This window comes from Osmia lignaria, chromosome 11, assembly GCF_051020975.1.
Source record: "Osmia lignaria lignaria isolate PbOS001 chromosome 11, iyOsmLign1, whole genome shotgun sequence".
Taxonomy (NCBI): Eukaryota; Metazoa; Arthropoda; class Insecta; order Hymenoptera; family Megachilidae; genus Osmia; species Osmia lignaria.
This window is the reverse complement of record NC_135042.1, coordinates 8055093-8073950: the sequence shown is the minus strand read 5'-3', so window position 1 is coordinate 8073950 and position 18858 is coordinate 8055093. Positions and strand designations below refer to the sequence as shown.

Genomic DNA, 18858 nt, shown 5'->3' with positions numbered 1-18858 from the left:
GGCTGTAATCGTTTCGTATCACATGTTGGTGAAAAGTGAACGCTTTTACGGTGCGTTCCATGAAACTGAATGCAATGAAAAGGCCTTTCGACCACAGCGATTGACAAGTATCTCGCAAGGGCGAGGGTTTGCGCTTGATAGATCCTGTCGATTCGTGACGTTTCGTTTGCAGAGAGGAAAAAATTCTAGCGTTGACCTAGAAAGTGAGTAACGCGACGGTGAAAAGGGAACGGCAACTATTCTTTTTGAATGCTCGTGTTCCTTACGCTTCGCGTCGCGCTGGATGGGCAAGAATGCAATCAGGCTACCAGATTTTTATTCAATTGAAACTCCTAGCTTCCACGCTCGAAACAAAAGAGACTGAGATATTTCGTGTTTTCCACTTTTCCACACTTTTTTATATTCTGTTCTTTTATCGTTGCTTTTAATGTAACATTTTGCCCTTGTTTTCGTTATCGAAATTTTAAGTTTGATCAGAAGAGTTCGAACATTATTTACAGACACGGAAAGCAATTGCAAGTGAACAAATAAAGAAATGAAAGATGAAAAATGAATTAGCTAATATAATTAGTCAATATACTTTAATGGTTTTCATAATTGTGATATCAATTTCATGAAAAATATTCCAATTTTTCCTATCAATCAATCTAACATGGAAGTTATATATTGAAATGCGATAAACTTGATTTTGATGTATGACAAATAATAATAAAAATATGACACCTGCATCACGTTTCCCAACCAAATATGAATTTACAATTGGGTCAAGTATAATCGTATCTGACAAGGTTTTTAAGCAGCCGACAGTATGATGAACAGAGAATAATCCAATAAACGTGGATAACTTTATGATGATTTAAAAAATTGAAAATTAAATTTGGAATAATTGGTTTTTGATACTAAATGAATTTTAATTCTGCCTATATTCTTATCTCATTAAATTAGCTCTAAATATTTGAAAATTTTTAAAGTCCTGGAACCAAAAGTTCCTACTACATATCACACAATTTCCACCAATTTCTTCACCAGAAATCTCCATCTATCCAATATGATCACTCGCGGCTACCACTTACACGTGTAAGATCGCGCAAGAAGTCAAACAGAAAAAGAAATGATCCGATCGAAAGCGTACTGGTAAATTGGACGATTGGATTAGCACATGATTGGAGCGGCAATTGAAGAGCTGCATGAAATAGGGGCATTCGGAGAACGAATTTATTGATTCAATTTCGTCGTAACCCCGCTGCCCACCCTTCTATTTTAACTGCCGACAGATGGCACGTTGACGCTGTCAAAGTTTTCGAGTTTAGTCTAACCACAGTTTAGCATAATCGAGAACCCGCGACGCGGATGTTAGCGGGAGAAACGTTCGTTTAATCAGCAACCGTACGATTAGCTAGCGTATGGTTCTCGTTAACCCTTTCACGGCGAAGCTTTTCGTCGGAAGGATCGATTTTCGATCGATCCTCACGTTCATTTGTACCGACACCGATTAACTTTAACACGTTGATTGGCCTCGTTGGCCGCGCGCATCCGATACCACGAATTTAATCAAATAATTGGGTAACGTATCCGGAAATGGCATTTTAAGTGCCATTAACACTTTACCTGTAAATAATTAACACTTTACTTGTGTAAAAATAAATTGAAAATGTAGAAGAAATTAATGCCTATCACATAGGGTATTTATGGTAACGGTATACATGATTCCTTTAGCCATTTGCTATAATCTGATACTAATGGAAAATAAAAATTTTTTTTATGTCATCTTGAGTTTTTTTAAATAGATATAATATTAAACACCGAAGCGAATAAGTTTGTCACGTCTTAAATAAAATCTTAATCTCAAAAATTAATTTTCTTAATTATATCTCATTGAAGTTTATACCTTTTTTATAATGAATAAAGAAATGCATTTTAGTTGAAACGTTAAGGGTGAAGTTTCTTATAAAATAAAGCATGAGAAGAGAAAGAAAACTAAAATCTGAGTACAGTTAGATGAACGCAAGAGAAAAGTATTCAGACAAGAAGTAATAAGAAATCGACCGCTCCTGATTGCTGCAACGCGAGCTGCCGCAGGCGGAAAAGTCAATTAACAAAGACGAACATTCTCGTCTATCCGACGTGACTTAATTTAACATCCAGTATGACCCCCCGTCGTCTCTCAACTTCTTACTCCCTAGATTCTGCTTCAATTCTTACCTAATCCAATTCTAGGTCCAAGAAGATCATCCAACCTTACCAAACGAACGATATCCTTTCCATTTCCCTATCGACTGTAAATTCATACCATTCGCTTTGTTTCCTTACTTTTCGTAAGATAGACAATTCCCGCGGTAAAATTACCTAAATTATAAGATTCTAGTGTAAGAAGCCCTCATTACCCTCAAACAATAGATGACGTATCGTTTTGCTAGTGACATTTTAAAAGAAATAGAAATTTTCATGCAGCACTGATAAATGAGTACAGGTATTAAAAATTATTTGTACAGCTGTGATAAATGAGCAATGAGACAAAGTATCTACAGGAAAATGCACTCGTGATACATTTTGCAGTAAAAGGGTTGATCAACCAAATAACCTGTCCATCAAAATGAATTTGATCGAAAAGCTACACAAATGATCCATCTTTTGATAATAGCTTCAATGTTCATGAAACAGGTTCTTGAGATAATAAGTTGCTGCACATCACGTAGTTAAAAATGTGACAAAATTTCATGACGTAAAAGTACCTTAAAGTGGCACTTATGATACATCAATTTGAAGCTTAAAGTCTAAAAAATATAACTATATAAACGATTCGTCGATATTTTCAATACAAAATGGGCGGTTGTGGATTGCAACGAACAATAGAGTTCTATTATGAAACATGGAGAATCTATTAGAAAATGATGACACAAAAGTACCTCAAAATGGCACTTGTAATATATTATTTCAAAACTTAAAGTTTAACAAAAATGACTGTACAAATGATTCATCAATGTTCTTCATATAGAATGACTAATTCTTTAATAGAACAATTACTTTTGTGCAGTAAGGAATATCCAATTTTCAATAACTGATACTTTAAAATGGTAATGGACTTCATGATTTGCAGAGTTCATCCAGGTTCAATCAGTAAATTATTAATTACGAAGCATGACAAGCACTGACAGTGATTTTCCGTAAAGAGAATGGAAACTCTTCTCTTTCCAGGCACGCGGAAGCTGCGTTATTGATTTTCCGTAGGCGCGTGCGGTTTTCCACACTCACCAGCCCTGACTCGCTTTCAAACGGCATGCAATCACAAACTATTTCCATGTTTCACTATACAGCACATCGATTACTCTGATATTAACTTACGATACGATATGCCGTTCTCCAATGAACAATCGACGATGAACGGTACCTTCCTAACATTCAAATGTTTTCTGGAATCTCCTCTAAATATTTCTTTGATCTTTAAATAAAAATAATGCTAATACTTTCCTACTCTTTTAAGTCAAATTAATTTCAATATTATTCAACAACTTTCACATAAATTAAAACTTCATTGAACGAATAAAATTCATCAGCAATTAATTTAATTGAAAAGGAAACATTTTCAAAATCGTCCATAAAAATTCTCAAAAAAAGAAACATAAGGTGATCTCATCGAAAGGTAAAATACAGAAAAAGTACCAATTGACTATTTCGCAGGTGTATTACAATGTACCACACTATATTGCGAGGTAGACGAAAACAAAAAAAAGGGGAGAGGAATTGGAGAAGCAAGGGGAAAAAAAAATTTAATTAAATGCACGCTGGATGTAGCACACTGCCCATTCCACGTATACCGAAATCGAATCACTCATCCATTTCGATCACCTAGCTGCCTGCATCGTTGTACGGTGTTTTTCACAAATTCGAGAAATCGTTTTATCCGTGCCATCCGTAACTCTCTGTTCGCGTGTAACGACGAAACTTTATAGCAACTCTGAACAACTCGCAGTCTACTATGTACCTACATATTACGAATCGGGGAATGAATTTTGAAACAGCTGATCGTACATTAACTCTGCCGTGGAGATTCTAATAGAGGTGAAGAGCTGTTAGTTGCAAACAGACATGGAACATCTTCTGGGATAGCGAAAGATAGAAGGATGAACCTCAATTACTTGGACAAAGGCGACACGTATCCTTTGTCGATGAATCGTGTTATCGAATCGACTTGGAGCATTGGCAGCTCGCAATTCAAAGCAAGACACTTAAGTTCGATCAGTGCAAATATCTGAAATTGGATAATTGGAAATCCGGTGATTGTACCACCAACTCTCTTTGACTAGTATTCATGATGCTGCGACTACATAGGGAAATATGATCTGAAGAGTGCCAATTGAAGCAAAATAACTGGATAAACAAGTTCAAATTACTAAATACATTTTTCGATTACTTTCAGGAATCGAGAGCCATATTTGGTGAATGAATTACATCAAGAAAATTAATTCATTACATCAAAGTTTATAAATGCACTATTTTACACTGCTATATGATTTTGAAATTTTGTTATAATTTAGAGCCTAAATATTATAAAAAATAACAAACTATGCTTATTTATTCAGCCTCGACTTTAATAACAAAAATATTTTTAAATATCAAACCATGAAATGCATGGACTGATTTAATTAACATAGTAATTCTTTCTCTTCGTTCACATAGACGAGCAGCATAAAAAATTGCATTATATTGGTATATGGGAGCCGCATCCCTAAATCCGAGCATATTTTCCGGCTTTATCTCGTGTAGTTGGTGTGTAGACAGGTAGAAAACGAACGCGGCATGGTGGGTAAGCCGAAATTTTATGGTCCTTGGTAAGCAACGATACCAATCGCAATTTTTACCTCCCCGCAAACCATATTTCACCCCTTACCATACTATTTTTTACTAAAATAACACCGTAGAATTACCTATTTATTATAGCGAACATCGAAATTAAATAAGATTAAAATTACAATTTGGTCTCTCTCCTTGGTCCGCTGTCCGAGAGTAAAATCAAGGGTGATCTGCGATTTATTTTTGACAAATTACACCAATGACCACGTGATCCTTTAAACGAACACGTCAGAAATTTTTCGACGACCGTTTATCCTTGCAGTCTTGCAAGATACTGCATTTATCTCGTGACGCAAAACTTGCCACATTAATTTCGACCCCTTTTAAATTATCCCAGACTTTTGTCAACTTTCGGGTAGCCTGGCTCGTCTCCTTTGTCCGGGGGCATCAACGAAAATGCAAGTTATAACGACCCGGTAATAAGAACGGTCAGATTTCGTTTCCGGCGAATGACTTAAGCAGAGAGAAAGGAAAAGAAATTGAGGGGCCAATTTAACGTGGCTCTGAACCGCAAAGGGGAACAGCATGAGAAAAGAGGGTGAATAATAGGGGAGAAGGGAGACGAGAGCGAGGAAGACAGGCGAAATAATACACGGAAAGAAAAGAAATGACGTCAAAATCAGAGAGATGGTTGCTGCTGCATGTTCCTCAACTTGAATCCACGATATTATTTCGCTTGACCGATACGTCTTCCTGAAGAAGACCAGACAACGGAAGAAAAGAACAGAAAGAGTCACTCGTTTCGTTTCTGTACACGAAAATGCATGTTTTATGAATCAATAAATTCATTTTGAAACGAACTATTAAATTATCTGAAATAAAATATTATAGAGGGTTTCATCAAATTTATTCTATGTAGGAAATGAAATATGCAGAGGTGTGAAATTTATAATTAAACAAAGAGTGAGCTGTAAATAAAATTTGAGAGAGAAGAAATATTATATGTATTTTATAGTGAGCTGTGTATTTTATTACAAACTTTGTTTAATAATGAATCCTTTTCAAAAAGAATCACCTCCAGCCATCTCTAATATCTATAAACCTATTAATTCTTTTATAACAAAAAATTCACTTCCACTCTAAGTGTAAAAATGAAGAGTGACTTCAATCTTTTGGATAAAATATTTTTCAAAGTTGTCTGCAATGTTTAAAGAAATAACGGGGCTATCAGAAATTATTCTGGGCACCGTGTATGTAGCACGTATACCGGAAATTTACAATGCCCTGGTGACTACGTCCACGCCAGCGCACAGCACCTTTGACTGTGTCTACGACATACTCTATGTGTACCTCCTATCGCATGTGTGGCAATCGCCATATGCATGTGGAAAATTAACTTGTCCTGATCATCTCCATGGACAACGCGCTTCCTCGCCTTTCGCGTATACCGTAACGCTTCGCCTCGTGATAATGGTTCATGGAATACATTCACCGATAACGAGCGATTTCGAGAATTATCTAACGAAACCTGCCGCACGTGATTCAACTACGGAAACATTCTTCCTGGAACGTGATACTTGATATAAACTATGGGAAACAAAGTTTGGTCATCGAAAGTGATAAACTGAACGTTAATTTATATTAAATTTCAACACATTTGTCAATAATAAAATTAGAAATCTAATATTACGTAACTAAAATTTTAGAAATATTTATCTTGATATTGAAAAATATTAAATGAAAATTTCATTTAGAAAAGTTAGAGGTATCGATGACACAAATTGTACACTGGTTGATTCACAGTCGCTTAGCATTTAACTGTTAGGTATTTGTTTTGAGAAGTTCGAAGTAACTATGCCTTATAATTAGGAAAACTAGTTAGAAACTTATAGAAGTTTATAGCATAGGGTCAATGAATTTCTTGAACATCTATAGATACCAGTAACACAGGAAAACGAGACTGTCAAATAAGACTAAAGATAATAAACTGCAAAATTAATAACACAGTGCTATAGTATATAATGTGTTTTACAGAGTTGATCGAACTCTGTGAAATCACAGAATCGATGAAGCTCGGTTTCCTTATTCTCTAACGATTCCGTTTCCTCCAGGTGGAATACCGTTGCACTGTAGATGTGTATAAAGTGTTGGTAACATCTCCCTTGGGTCTTGGTCCTCGTGGGAACCCCAGGAGCAGGAGGGGGTTTCTCGGTTACACTCAAGGATTTAAGTCGGGAACAAAGGATCTCTTCGAGAAGAGCAGTGCCGCCGGCATGGATTTCGATTACGAGATAGACAGGATTTACATCGGCCATATATTCGAAGAACAGGCGAGAAACTTTTGCTTATTATCCCTCGACCATTAAACCTACTGGCTGACTATTATAATAATTAAAGAATTGGAAAATTCCAATTTCGAACGATATGTAATAATCAAAAACCAAACGAACAGTAGCTTTCATATAAAATTACATTTTTTATAAAAATGCATTTTAACTTTTAATGCATGAACTTTTAAGTAACAATGAAATAGGCTATAATGAGAACCACTGAAGAGGTAGTTAACAGAGCACTAAACTAACAGAAAGAGAATATGTAGTAGGATATACGCTTAGACAAGTTAAAGCTAACCATTAGAAACTAGACCTAAAAGTGCAAAATCAGATATAACAGAAACACTGTGTAAAGTGACTGACCATACCTCACTATGACTCGTACATTCCTACAGAGTGTGCTCGAAGAATGGAACGATTTAATAAATGACAATAGCCGGAATAAAACAAATCGCCAATTTATCAAGAAGAGCAAAGCGTTTGGAGAATTGTCTGATGGTACAAGGAAATTCCTAGCACCCCAGATAATTACGATACAACTCGGTTAATGGTGGTCGTTAAAATTTATTACCGAATGAGTCACAGCAATTTGTTGCCGTACAGAACGAGCTACTAAACGATTTTCCTTTCTCCTTACACAATGCTATTTATAAAGTTGCGTTTCGATGTTTGCGATGAGAAGTCCTGTGTGCACTGTGTACAATAACGAGCAAAGTGCATCGAATGCACATATGGATAAAAATTGCCAAAAATTTTATCTGTGCCGTTTCACAAGATTTTACCGGCACACCTTGTATATTTCCTTCGCGTTAGAACGACACGAAGGTACTACTCTGCGATATGATCATCATAGATGGAAATACCGGTTCGTCGTGTTTACATCGATGAACTCACGGTGTATGAATACCAGTAAGGGTTACATCGTAAGTTGGAGAGACGAAAGCTATCGGGAGATTTTTAATTTCTCGCGAGCGTGTTCTCACCGTGACGATGCGGTATCGTGGTGCGAGCATTGCAGCTGTATGCAAGTATGCATGCAATTAGATCGACGTCTAGCGAGAGTAATCGCAGAAGGAGGCGTCGATGCATAGTTGTACGTACACTCTCGCAAGACGCATCGAGCATATTCAAACACGAACGACGCCAGTATCTTCGCTCCCGTTATCGGTTTTTCACACGCTCTGTACATTGCCTGGCAACGTACGGATGAAATTGTTGGAAACCCGAGAAACTGAAGGAACGATACGTATTTTAATTAAATTTCGAACCGGTGTGATCGTACAGCAACACGTTTCTAGCTGGATAGGTTCTAAAATTATATTGTTGAATTTTATAAAAATTAAAAAAAAATTATGAGAATATGTACTAAATGATATATTAAAGCTGTATTAAAGAAATAATGTGTTTGAATTATTTTTTAAAACATTTCATTACAGCTGTAACATGGCAGATTTCAAACATACAAAGTTTCACACAATTTCATGACAGAAAAGTATCTCAAAATGACACTTATGATGTATCAATTTACAGTTTAAAACTGTATAAAAATGACTACATAAAGGTTTCATCGGTATTCCTAATGTAAAATAACTGATGGTGGATCGCAACGAACAATGAAGTTGCAGGTATGAAAAGGTACAAAGTCTGATACAATTTCATGATAGAAAAGCATCTCCAAATAAGACTTATGGCATATCAATTGTAAGCTTAAAGTTCGACAAAAATGATCACAGTAAGCAATGCCCTAACAGATAATAAATCAGATGTTGATTAACGAACCACGATGAACTTCGCGTGTCTCTACATTGAACTAAACCGAATCAAGAATCTGGCTGATCTCCAAAAGCTTTCCAATCGCCTTTTCCCCGCAATGATCTTGAATTTCTCAGTCGAACGATCCTCCATCGACACGATAACGAAAGCTTTGCGAACCGGAAGTGCGACTTCGGGTCTAAATCCATGGTTCTCTCTTATCTCTTTTTCTGAAACTTTTTCAACCCTCCGAGCCAGCGAGAACATCGAGGTAAACGCATGTTTTCTCGTTGGAAACAAACATCCCTTCTATTTTCCTTCCAACGAAATTAAAACATTTGTTACGATAGAAGAACCTTAGAAGAAGGACCTGCAGGACTATACCGTAAATTAACACATTATGGAGGAGATATTTTATTGTTAACCTAATAGCCAATTTGTTATTTTCTTACCTACAATTGGGTCAAAGAAGATTCTTAATTGAAAACCATCAATTTCATGGTTCTTTTTCATTTCTGGACCATTACTCCGTCAAGTATTTATGGCGAAAAATGGGTCAGAGAAGTTGTTCTTGAGGCAGAAAATTTCGGGAGAGCGTGACCACGTGAAAGGGGTCGAAATCTTGAAAAGACCGTACCACCTCGCGTAGTGAACTATCGCACGCGTTTGCATATCCTTGGGTAAACCCTTTTGCTCCTTGAGCTGAGCCGAATAGCGCGGTTGTGCCTGGAATTCCGAGTAGAAAGTTTCGAAACGACCACCTATATCCCTCGAACACGGAATACCTTAGAGATAAGATCCCCTTGATTCGAGAATTCTGAATTCTCCAGGATCCTTCCATACTCCTCTGCCACGGGATTCCTGTTGAACTTCATCTTACCAAATATTCTGGACAAAGACGATCTCTTTGACCCCTTTGAAGTGATGCTCTAATTGCGAGCCACGAAAGAAGAGCTCTATTTACTATGCAATACTATCGTATCATAAACTTTAAATAAACTATTTTCTTAGCTCGATTCCATAAACAACTTAAAAATATTGTTGATTTTATTGCAACTCCATTGTTTTGGAAAATTAAGTTCTATTTAATAAATAAGGGTAGATCAACAATGAAAGTACAATTTTGCTGTTAAATTAATGGGTACAAAGTATGGCTCTATAACCCGATTGTCAATTATACCTGCCCATAAATTAATGCTCCACCTCTTGCAGAAGTGGGTGTTGTGATAAGCAATTAATTAGCGCAACGTTCTACCTCGACGTCTTGTTTCTATGGAGAATTTCAGAGGAGCTCAAAAATAATAATTCTATAAAATTGTAACATGGATTTCTTCAAAACAGATAAAAAGCTCGTACACAAAGTTTTCTTAATTAAGGCATGTTCTTTTCTCTAATTTTACTAATTGGAAAAATTTCTTTTAATTTTATCATGGCACTCAGATTGTTATATAATCTGATTTCAGTTTAAACCTCGTACAGTGAACTACATTGATGACACTTGATTATGTTGGTCAGCTTGACCACTATGACTTCGATAATTAATTGTAATAGTTTAACTTCGTGCACCCTTTAATTATTTGCGCTGAAGCGTTTATCAATCAGACTACAGCAACCAATAACAAAAAGTCATTGGCGAAATATAGTCGCGATAAAAAAGTTAATGGACTATTTTAATCAAATTAGAATCTAGTACACATGATTCAAACTCATACTAGTACCTATAACGTCTGACAAGTGCAAAATTCGGAATAACATTTCAAGCAAAAGGTAATTAAAAAATATCATTAAAAAATTGCAATGGCATGCTTTGAACATACAATGAAATTAAAAAAAAAAAAAGAAAAGAATCTTGATACCAGTAACAGATTCAATGAAACACCCTCTGCAATGGAATTATTAATGTATTGCATCAGAGTAGCTGTGTATCGTGAGAAAAATAACGATTCTATTGAACTTTTATAAGAAGAAACAAACTTTGATCAGATAAAAGTGCAGCAGTGTTAATATTTATTTCTCACTCAGAACGAAGATTGCACCTTGCAATCTTTAGCTTTAATTGCGATGACTCGTGGGAATTATTATGAATCATAACTTGTCAAAAATAATAATATTTTTCAAAGAAACTTTTCGTAACCAGAACTTATAAAACAATCAAGTTGTTGTACAAAAAAGTAAATGAAAATAATTTGAAATATAAAATTAAATTAAAATTGGGGCTCTCCCAATGGTCCGCTGTCCGAGGGTTATTCTATTCTAAGAAATTCGACTCTATCTTCTTCTGATGTATGTATACCTTGTAAAGAAGATCTACATCTTTTAACTTGAAGTGCCTACGCTAAGAGTTTGAAGAACATCTGTTTGGTACCAGTACCATGTGTTCGTACGTGTGTTTTTGAAGGGTGAGTGACAGTGTACAGTTGGGGAAAAGAGCAAACGATGGTGAACCATCTGTCTGGGGAGTTCAGAACAAAACTGTGAGATCGTATGGGTCCAGAACAGAAGGAGCAATTACGTATTTTTGTAGAATTTATTTTTCATTATTTCACTACAATCATATTCCCTTCAAAAATAAATAAAATATACAACCCCCTTTTGAAATAATTTATTTTTTAGCAATGTTAGATAATGATATTCCAGATAAATTGTTGTTTCAAGGATTTAATATCAACTTATTGGAAGTTATGTCACTTGCAGTGAAACTAGAACAGCAATAGACTTGTAAAAACTAGAGAAGAAACTCTGTTTTCTATGATCCACATACCAACAACCTGTTTTCACCTATCGAGGCAAACTTGTCTACAAATCGTCGTTACACAATGTAACAGCGAACCGTGCAAATATTTAAGCACTTAGAACAAGAAAACATACTTATCTAACCACATAAGTTATAAACCTTGAAGATACTATTTATGATAATCATGGAATATTTTAACTAGGAACTGCATGAAATTTAAATAAGACGTCATACAAAATCAACACGTGGTTAATTAATTTTTTAAACGAGTAATGAGTGTTTCCCTTGGAATTTCCCGAACAAAATTTTAATTATAATAATACAGAACTTATTTTAAGTTCTTAACAAACGATATTTTTTAACCCTTTTCATTTTCCTTGATAACCAAAGTTTCTACAAACTTCTGTGGAGGTTCAATTTGTAAAACAATATTTATAATTGAATTAAAAGCATTATGACCAACGATTCAACTACAAATTTTTACCAAACAAGTTAGCTTAGTCATGAAAGAGTTAACAAGACAGAACAAACTACTGCTGCTACACTAATTAAGACTTTCGTTTCTCCATATGTAGCATATATGTCCTAGATGATAAAGCAGTATACGTCCAGAAAGGAACAAGTCCAACGAGGTAAAAGTGATGAAACAACTGGATAACAACTTTTCGTTTCGTCACGTTTTCATCGTTGAGAGAATAGTGTTCACGGCCGTGTCTATCGGATCTAAAGCCAGCACGGAAGCATTGACCTTACAATGGCCGGGCTTTGCGAGATACCTTTGCACTCTATTCCCAAATTTCTACTCCGATTATGATCAAACCACACTGTGAAAATTTCATGAATGGCGTACCTCAAAACAATTTACACTTGGAAGACGAAACTTGAAGAATTTTGCAATTATGGATTGCAAGGTTTGCAAGAAAACTATATTCATAATTTAAAATATTTAATTTAATACATGAGTGTAATTAAAAAAATGGCATCCTATACAATTTGAAATAGAATTCTTTATCTTGAAATGGCAAATTTTGCTTTAAAAAATATTTCTTATTAATTATATGAAATAAAAATAAAAATATCTGATATAATCCTCTATATTTTATTTCGTTTTATATTTAGCAAATGACATCAGAATATTTCTCTTCTTTCAAGAACAAAGTGCAAAGAGGCTCGAGGTAGAAAGCGCCAAAACAAGTACATATGATAAAGTCAGAATTCACTTATCTCTCGACTAATTACGACCAGTATTGTATGCAAAAATGGTGTTCCACACAGAGGTCCCTAAACGTTCGTGGAACTGGGAGTCAGATTATGGATCGAAGGCAAAGAGGAAAAGGTTACAAGGGATACAGAATCGGGGCCATTATATTATTCGGCTCTCGACTGCACGTTTTCCAGACGGTGCAGACGTAGTTTTCCGAATGAAATATACGAAGATGGCCGCAACGTGCCAGGCTTCCGGATTTCACCAAACTTCTTGCTACGTTTCGCCACGATCGGACCAGGTCCGTCGAAGAATTGTAACCTTCAGTAAAAAGAAAAATCAGCTCTTTGTCCTTGAGATATGGCTTGCTAGCCAACGAAACGACCAACCTATCAGAGCTAACTGCATCTTTATATTCTGACTGCATCGTACGCGGCTTTTTGTTCCTGTCAGACTTCCGCTTTCTCCATGAATGAGAATTTTCAGAAAATTATTCTGCGATAGCGGTTACAAATCGAAGATTGAAAAGAAAGAAAGGTGGAACCGATGTTCCTATTTCAACACAAATGTTCTCCTATTAATCTGGATTTAACCCTTTATACTAGAAAAACGACTCACATTTGCTATCTGGTTTAATACAGCTACGTGGAAAGTAAGTTTACAGGTAATTTACATAAAAAAAAAATAAAAATAAAATATAGATCAAGTTTTCTACATCGTTTATACCACGTACATAGAAATTTTATCAATAGGGAGCCAAATAAAGCTTCTTGATAACCCTATTTCCTAAATAACGCAGATTCAAATATTGATAAAAGTGGTTTAATCTACGTACTCAAAATTTGATATACCATAATTTAAGTGCTTGCAGTATTTTTGTAAATATTTGATTCAAAAATATTGATTTATCCGCAATACAATGAAAATAACTTTTGTAAATAATTGTGTAAAGTAACGGGGCGAATAAATTTGTAATAAATTATATCTCGATGGAGATAAATACAAAATTGAAACAAACTGCAAAACTTTTACACGTTTTATAGAAAATTCAGAAATATGTACACCTCATTATGAGTAATAAATCGACAACGTTTTAAACGATACTACAACATTGTTCTAAATATACTCTGCTTTTTACACTAATACGTAATCAACAAGTTCTGCAGATTTGCATTATCAATGATATACGTGACGTTATCAGCATCTGCGATACATCTAACAAATCAATATGTACATAAAATATCTGCATAAATTACCGGGAAAAACGAAGCGACCCAGTTTCCGTGAAGTAAAAATCAAATATTGTATCAGCATTTAATCGACGATGCAAAGAAACCCAAATAATCTCTACATTTCTCTCTCTTTTATAATTCCCTTTCAGTTTCGAATAACCAACGCAATGAAGCGCTCGCGTGTATGCAACTATCACCTACATCGTCCACTGCCGCCTGATTGGAACTTCCGGCGGAGGGTAATTTTACGATTTACACTACGGAGAACAGGATCTCTCGTTCTATCATTTTTATTCGGTCAAAGACAGAAATTATTCACCGATGTAAGCGGGAAACGCGTGAATGAAGGTTCGCGATGAATTAACTATTCAGGAACGCGTGATAAATCGAAGGGCGCGCACGATTCAACGGGCACCTTTAACCGGAAACGCTGTGTTAGCCGTAATCTGTTTCATAAATGTTCCAAGAAACTTTATCTGTGATTTCTACGAATTTGTGACTCATGGAGTTCACTATCTGCTTTCCTTTCCAAAAATAAAACGAAGATTTAAATGTAACACAAAATGAAAAAAAGTAAAACTAAACATAGGGTGAACGTTCAATAACGATGTCGGGTATACAAAGAACTTCCGTAAGTTTTGTTTCCTTTTTAAAAGGACGAACGTATAGTTGTATTTTAACCCGTTAACTGAGCATGACGAATTAACTAGTCAGTCGATTAAATAACCTTCGGTAAGTAATAGAGTATTTTTATCAATATTATCTTTTGAATTGAAAAATAACCTAGTTAACAAATTAAAAATACGAAAGTTCGCTAAATCGATTAACTCCAAAAAAGTGAAGTATAAATGCTATGGCACTAAAATTTTAATTTAATTTGTGAACGACTCGTATACTTAAAAATATGAATCAAAATTTTATTACTGTTCTTTAATAATTCAACAATAAATTAAAAATATTGAACTTTATTACTGAATCGAACAGTCTCGATTAAAGCAACAAATACTTTCGAAAAATAAACACGCTGCTTGCTGTTGGCTCCAAGAGCATCAGTGGAAAACGCGCGAGACACGCTCTTCGTGAAAGGATGATTCACGAGACCCGGAGCGGACGCACACGCACACACGCGCGTACGGTTAGGCGCGTATGCATACGCATGCCAGACGTTAAGTAAAACTGTATCATGCATTTTAAAAGCGTCGTCGCATCGCCACGTAATTACCGATCAACGACCGTTTACCCTGACACATTGAAAGGCTGTTGCACGTAAGAGAATAGATGTAAATTTATATGGAGTAAAATGCACTTACCGCTCTCGATGTAAGGAACCAGCAACAGCAACAGCAGAAAGAGAACATATCCACACGTATCACTGATCATCGTAACCATATTCTCTCTCTCCTCGTGAGAAGCCGTTGTCCAGGTATTGGCACCACCTCGCGAATACGCGCGAACAACAATAAACAAAACAAAACAACAACGCGACGACGCGAGGAAGTAGCGGTTTCGAACGGTAGTCACCGTAGAGGACAACGGAAAAACCGATCTCACGGTCGGTCAAAATAACGTTGGCACGTATATACGCGTTACTGGGTAGCCGTGATGCTCGGCGATCAAAGATGAACCGATATCGCGAGTATATTCGCCACTAAGACCGCGTAGCAACTGGGATAGCACAGCACACACTGGATCGTGTTTTCACTGACGTTACGTTGTAAACGCGTTCCGTTGTTCGCGCGCGCAACTTCTTCGGGGCAGCCGAGTCATAAGCTTTTGTAGAAAAAAGAAGCAGCTGAATTATGACGGACGGCCACGGCACACGACACACGACACGTCTCGGCTCAGGGTTGACAAAGCTTACGCCATCGTTTTTCCACCGATATTCATCACTTTCACGCGGACGGTCCTTACCACCAACGATCCGCCCCTCGTAACCTTCTTTCCTGTCGCACGATATTCGTCTCCTTCGATCCGCGTATCCTCCTCCGCGATGTAATTGATCTGTGCTGTTCGTTTGGCCGCGCTGTCTAGCCTGGCGTCGTAACAGCTGACCGCTCTTTTTCTCACACTCTTTTACGAGACGACTCGAGATTTAGCAGACGCATCGCAGCAGCAACAAAACACACACACGACGTCGGCCAGTTGCCACCGTCGTCACTGGCAGTCCTACCACCGCTGAAACGACGACTTCCCTGTCACAATCATGGCGCTCCTGCGTTCGTTCGTCGACTAACCGCTAGGGAGGGACAGCTGCCGCTTCGCGCAGCTACCGCGCGTCACGTGACCCCCCACCAGTTGCGCCGTAGTTCAAATTTCGAACGTGCTTTGCGCAGCGTCTCATTTACAGGATATTCTGCATAATTATATAAAATAAAGAAAAATGTTATTAGGAAAAATTAAATAGTGTCGGATGGAGCATCCCCTGATGGATAGGATAACTTTTGAACTATTAAATTTTTTACCTGGGTACCTTTATACTTTTTTGTACAGAATTAATATACGGTTCAATTGGTGTATAGCAAGGTATAAATTTCCAATAAAATATTTTAATGATTTCAAACTTATCTGAATTTTTTAAAATGAAATTTTGGACTTTGCTATACACCAATTGAAGCGTTTTTTAATTCTTTATAAGAAGGTATTAGGCACTTCGGTCGAAAGTGGCATGTGTATCTTCTATGTTCAACTGTATAACTTCTATGTTTCTACTTTTAAATGTAACAAGATTATAAATAAAATAGTTTATTTTATATTGAACTGAGCATTTTAATATTTTATTAACTCTCTAGTTGATACTTCAAGAAATAAATATACGAGGTAATGTTTCATACTGTGAAAGGTATCATATTTGTACGGTTGATGGCGTTTCCGGCCATTATGGCGCCCGGGAGTTTCAAACGTCAAATATGGATTAAATTCTTATGTTACAAAATCAATTGTTAAATGATTTTCTTCAACCATGCAAATAATGCAGAAATTAAAATAAGGAAGTTAATAAACAAAAGTTTCCTTCTTCATTAATGAGAAATTCATTATGAAATTGATAACAATGTAGTTAACCTATTATTAACTGTAAAATTAATCTTCAACTACCTACTCAAAGTAAGAAATTATTCGCACGTATTTGTACAGAAGAAGTTGCTATGTTTATAATTCTTTTCAGATGCAGATTAAAATTTATATAACGTGATTTTTTCTTCCTACTATTCATTACAAATGGAATTGAAATTAACCGTGGAAAACTTCATGCTACGTGTAGTTAGATATAAACAATGACAGAGGATCCACTTGTGAATACAAACCGGCATTCTAAAAATACTCATCAGAATAACGAGGAGGGAATTAATTACAAACGTACACAAACGATTACTCACGATCCACCCGCGCATAGCTCAAGTAAATTTCATTCTGTAAAGGCAATTACGGTACTTGCAATTGGTATTAATTTCATTTCACAGCAACTCAACCGGTATCTGAGAGCGATGAAAATCCGAAGAAGACGAAGAAGAAGAAAGAAAAATTGAAAAAGCAGAAAAAAGGGAAGGAAAATGTAGCCGCTAATACTGCTTCGAGTTCGGCTACGAAAAAACAATTCAAGAATCCAGCGAAGAAATTGTTTCAAGCTTGTGCACAATGCTGCAGGAGAAAAAAAGCTAAGATATCGAAGTCGAAGACAAGTTTTGTCGGGTACGTTAAAGAAAAATCCAAGAAATGTAGAACGAAGAAAAAGGGAAGTAAACAAGCAGCTGCTGCGACAGTAGAACATCCGGAGGAAAAAGATAAGCGAAGAGTAAAGATCAAGGATTCGAAAAAGGCTGAAAGGAAAGGCAGCAATAAGGAAGCGGAAGAAGAATATCCTTTGAATGTTCCTCTATCTAGTCCACCTCCCCATCGAGCAGATCAAAATGGACAAATGAAGTTAAATGAAATTCTAGGGATAGACGGTCAAGATTTGACAAAAAGTTGCTGTTTTCTGTGTGCTAAAAATGCGATGGCTATCGCGGCAGCAATTTCCGGTCAGGAGGGAAAATCTCATGCGTCCATTCAAACTACCGTTCATTTTAAAGAAACATCCACCACGGATAAAGGTTCTAGCCCGATGATGTATGTTCGAACTGTACAATCGTCTGTTAAAGTCAAGACACGTGATATGGGTACTGGTTATTCGGAGAAGAAAAAAAAGAAGAAAATATCCAGACCGAAATTAAATTTCAAGAGGCTTAGTATCATTCCAAAAATAAAGTTTCCCGGATATCCGAAAGTGCGAAACGTTGCTTGCGGAACAGATAATAATAATGTACCACAATGTAGAGCAAGACGTGGGACTCACTGTTTAATGGAAAATAAGTGACATTTATTACTAAACGATCAAAGCATAATTGTTTGAGGAAAAGTTAAATCTTGTGTACTGATATTGGAAGAAAAAGGATACAGGAAGAAACAGCAACTTTCTAATATTGCAGATACATATTGTATCTGTCGAACTTTAAAAACAATTTTAAAGCCTGTCTTTTGTAAAATTGGATTTACGGCTGTACGTCGCGTGAGTGATAGGTTAAAACTGACTTTAACTGTTGACGAAAGTTCTTAGAAAGTGTCTAAGCTTGTCTTCTAGGAAAGTCAACCCAAATAACGTTCCTTGGAGCTTTGTCTACTCTAGATTTAGCGAAGACCTATCGACTAGAATAATACTATACATCTTTAATGGACTCGTGTGTTTAACGATGATTTTAAACTATTTTTATAATCTAATTCTGATTTCATTAGAATTTTAAAAATATAGCCATCTGCATTCATTAATATTTACAACTG

General features: G+C 36.1%; 2 protein-coding genes across 6 annotated transcripts in view; one reads left to right on the top strand and one right to left on the bottom strand.

Moving 5' to 3' along the window:
- The window catches only part of kuz (zinc-dependent metalloprotease kuz), a 90527-nt gene extending 74284 nt beyond the window's left edge, over window positions 1-16243 (bottom strand). For 4 of the 5 annotated variants that reach the window (XM_034323985.2, XM_034323986.2, XM_034323987.2 and 1 more), the window contains exon 1: window positions 15357-16243. In XM_034323985.2, the coding sequence (XP_034179876.1) occupies window positions 15357-15435 (79 nt within the window). In that variant the 5' untranslated portion in view covers window positions 15436-16243. The remainder of the gene's footprint in view (window positions 1-15356) is intronic. The other variant, XM_034323989.2, reaches the window with a different exon arrangement.
- Window positions 16244-16896: 653 nt separating this feature from the next.
- LOC117603830 (uncharacterized) lies at window positions 16897-18854 on the top strand. Its single transcript, XM_034323336.2, has 3 exons — window positions 16897-17148; window positions 17210-17442; window positions 17505-18854. The coding sequence occupies exons 2-3, from the start codon at window positions 17319-17321 to the stop codon at window positions 18395-18397; spliced, it is 1017 nt and encodes a 338-aa protein (XP_034179227.1). The 5' UTR covers window positions 16897-17148; window positions 17210-17318; the 3' UTR covers window positions 18398-18854.
- Window positions 18855-18858: the final 4 nt, after the last annotated feature.

Bases quoted from the DNA above. Each gene is read 5' to 3' on its own strand.
- LOC117603830 (XM_034323336.2), top strand. From the start codon at position 17,319: ATGACAGAGGATCCACTTGTGAATACAAACCGGCATTCTAAAAATACT. The intron at 17,443-17,504 runs GTAAATTTCATT...TTCATTTCACAG, and splicing joins TCCACCCGCGCATAGCTCAA to CAACTCAACCGGTATCTGAG.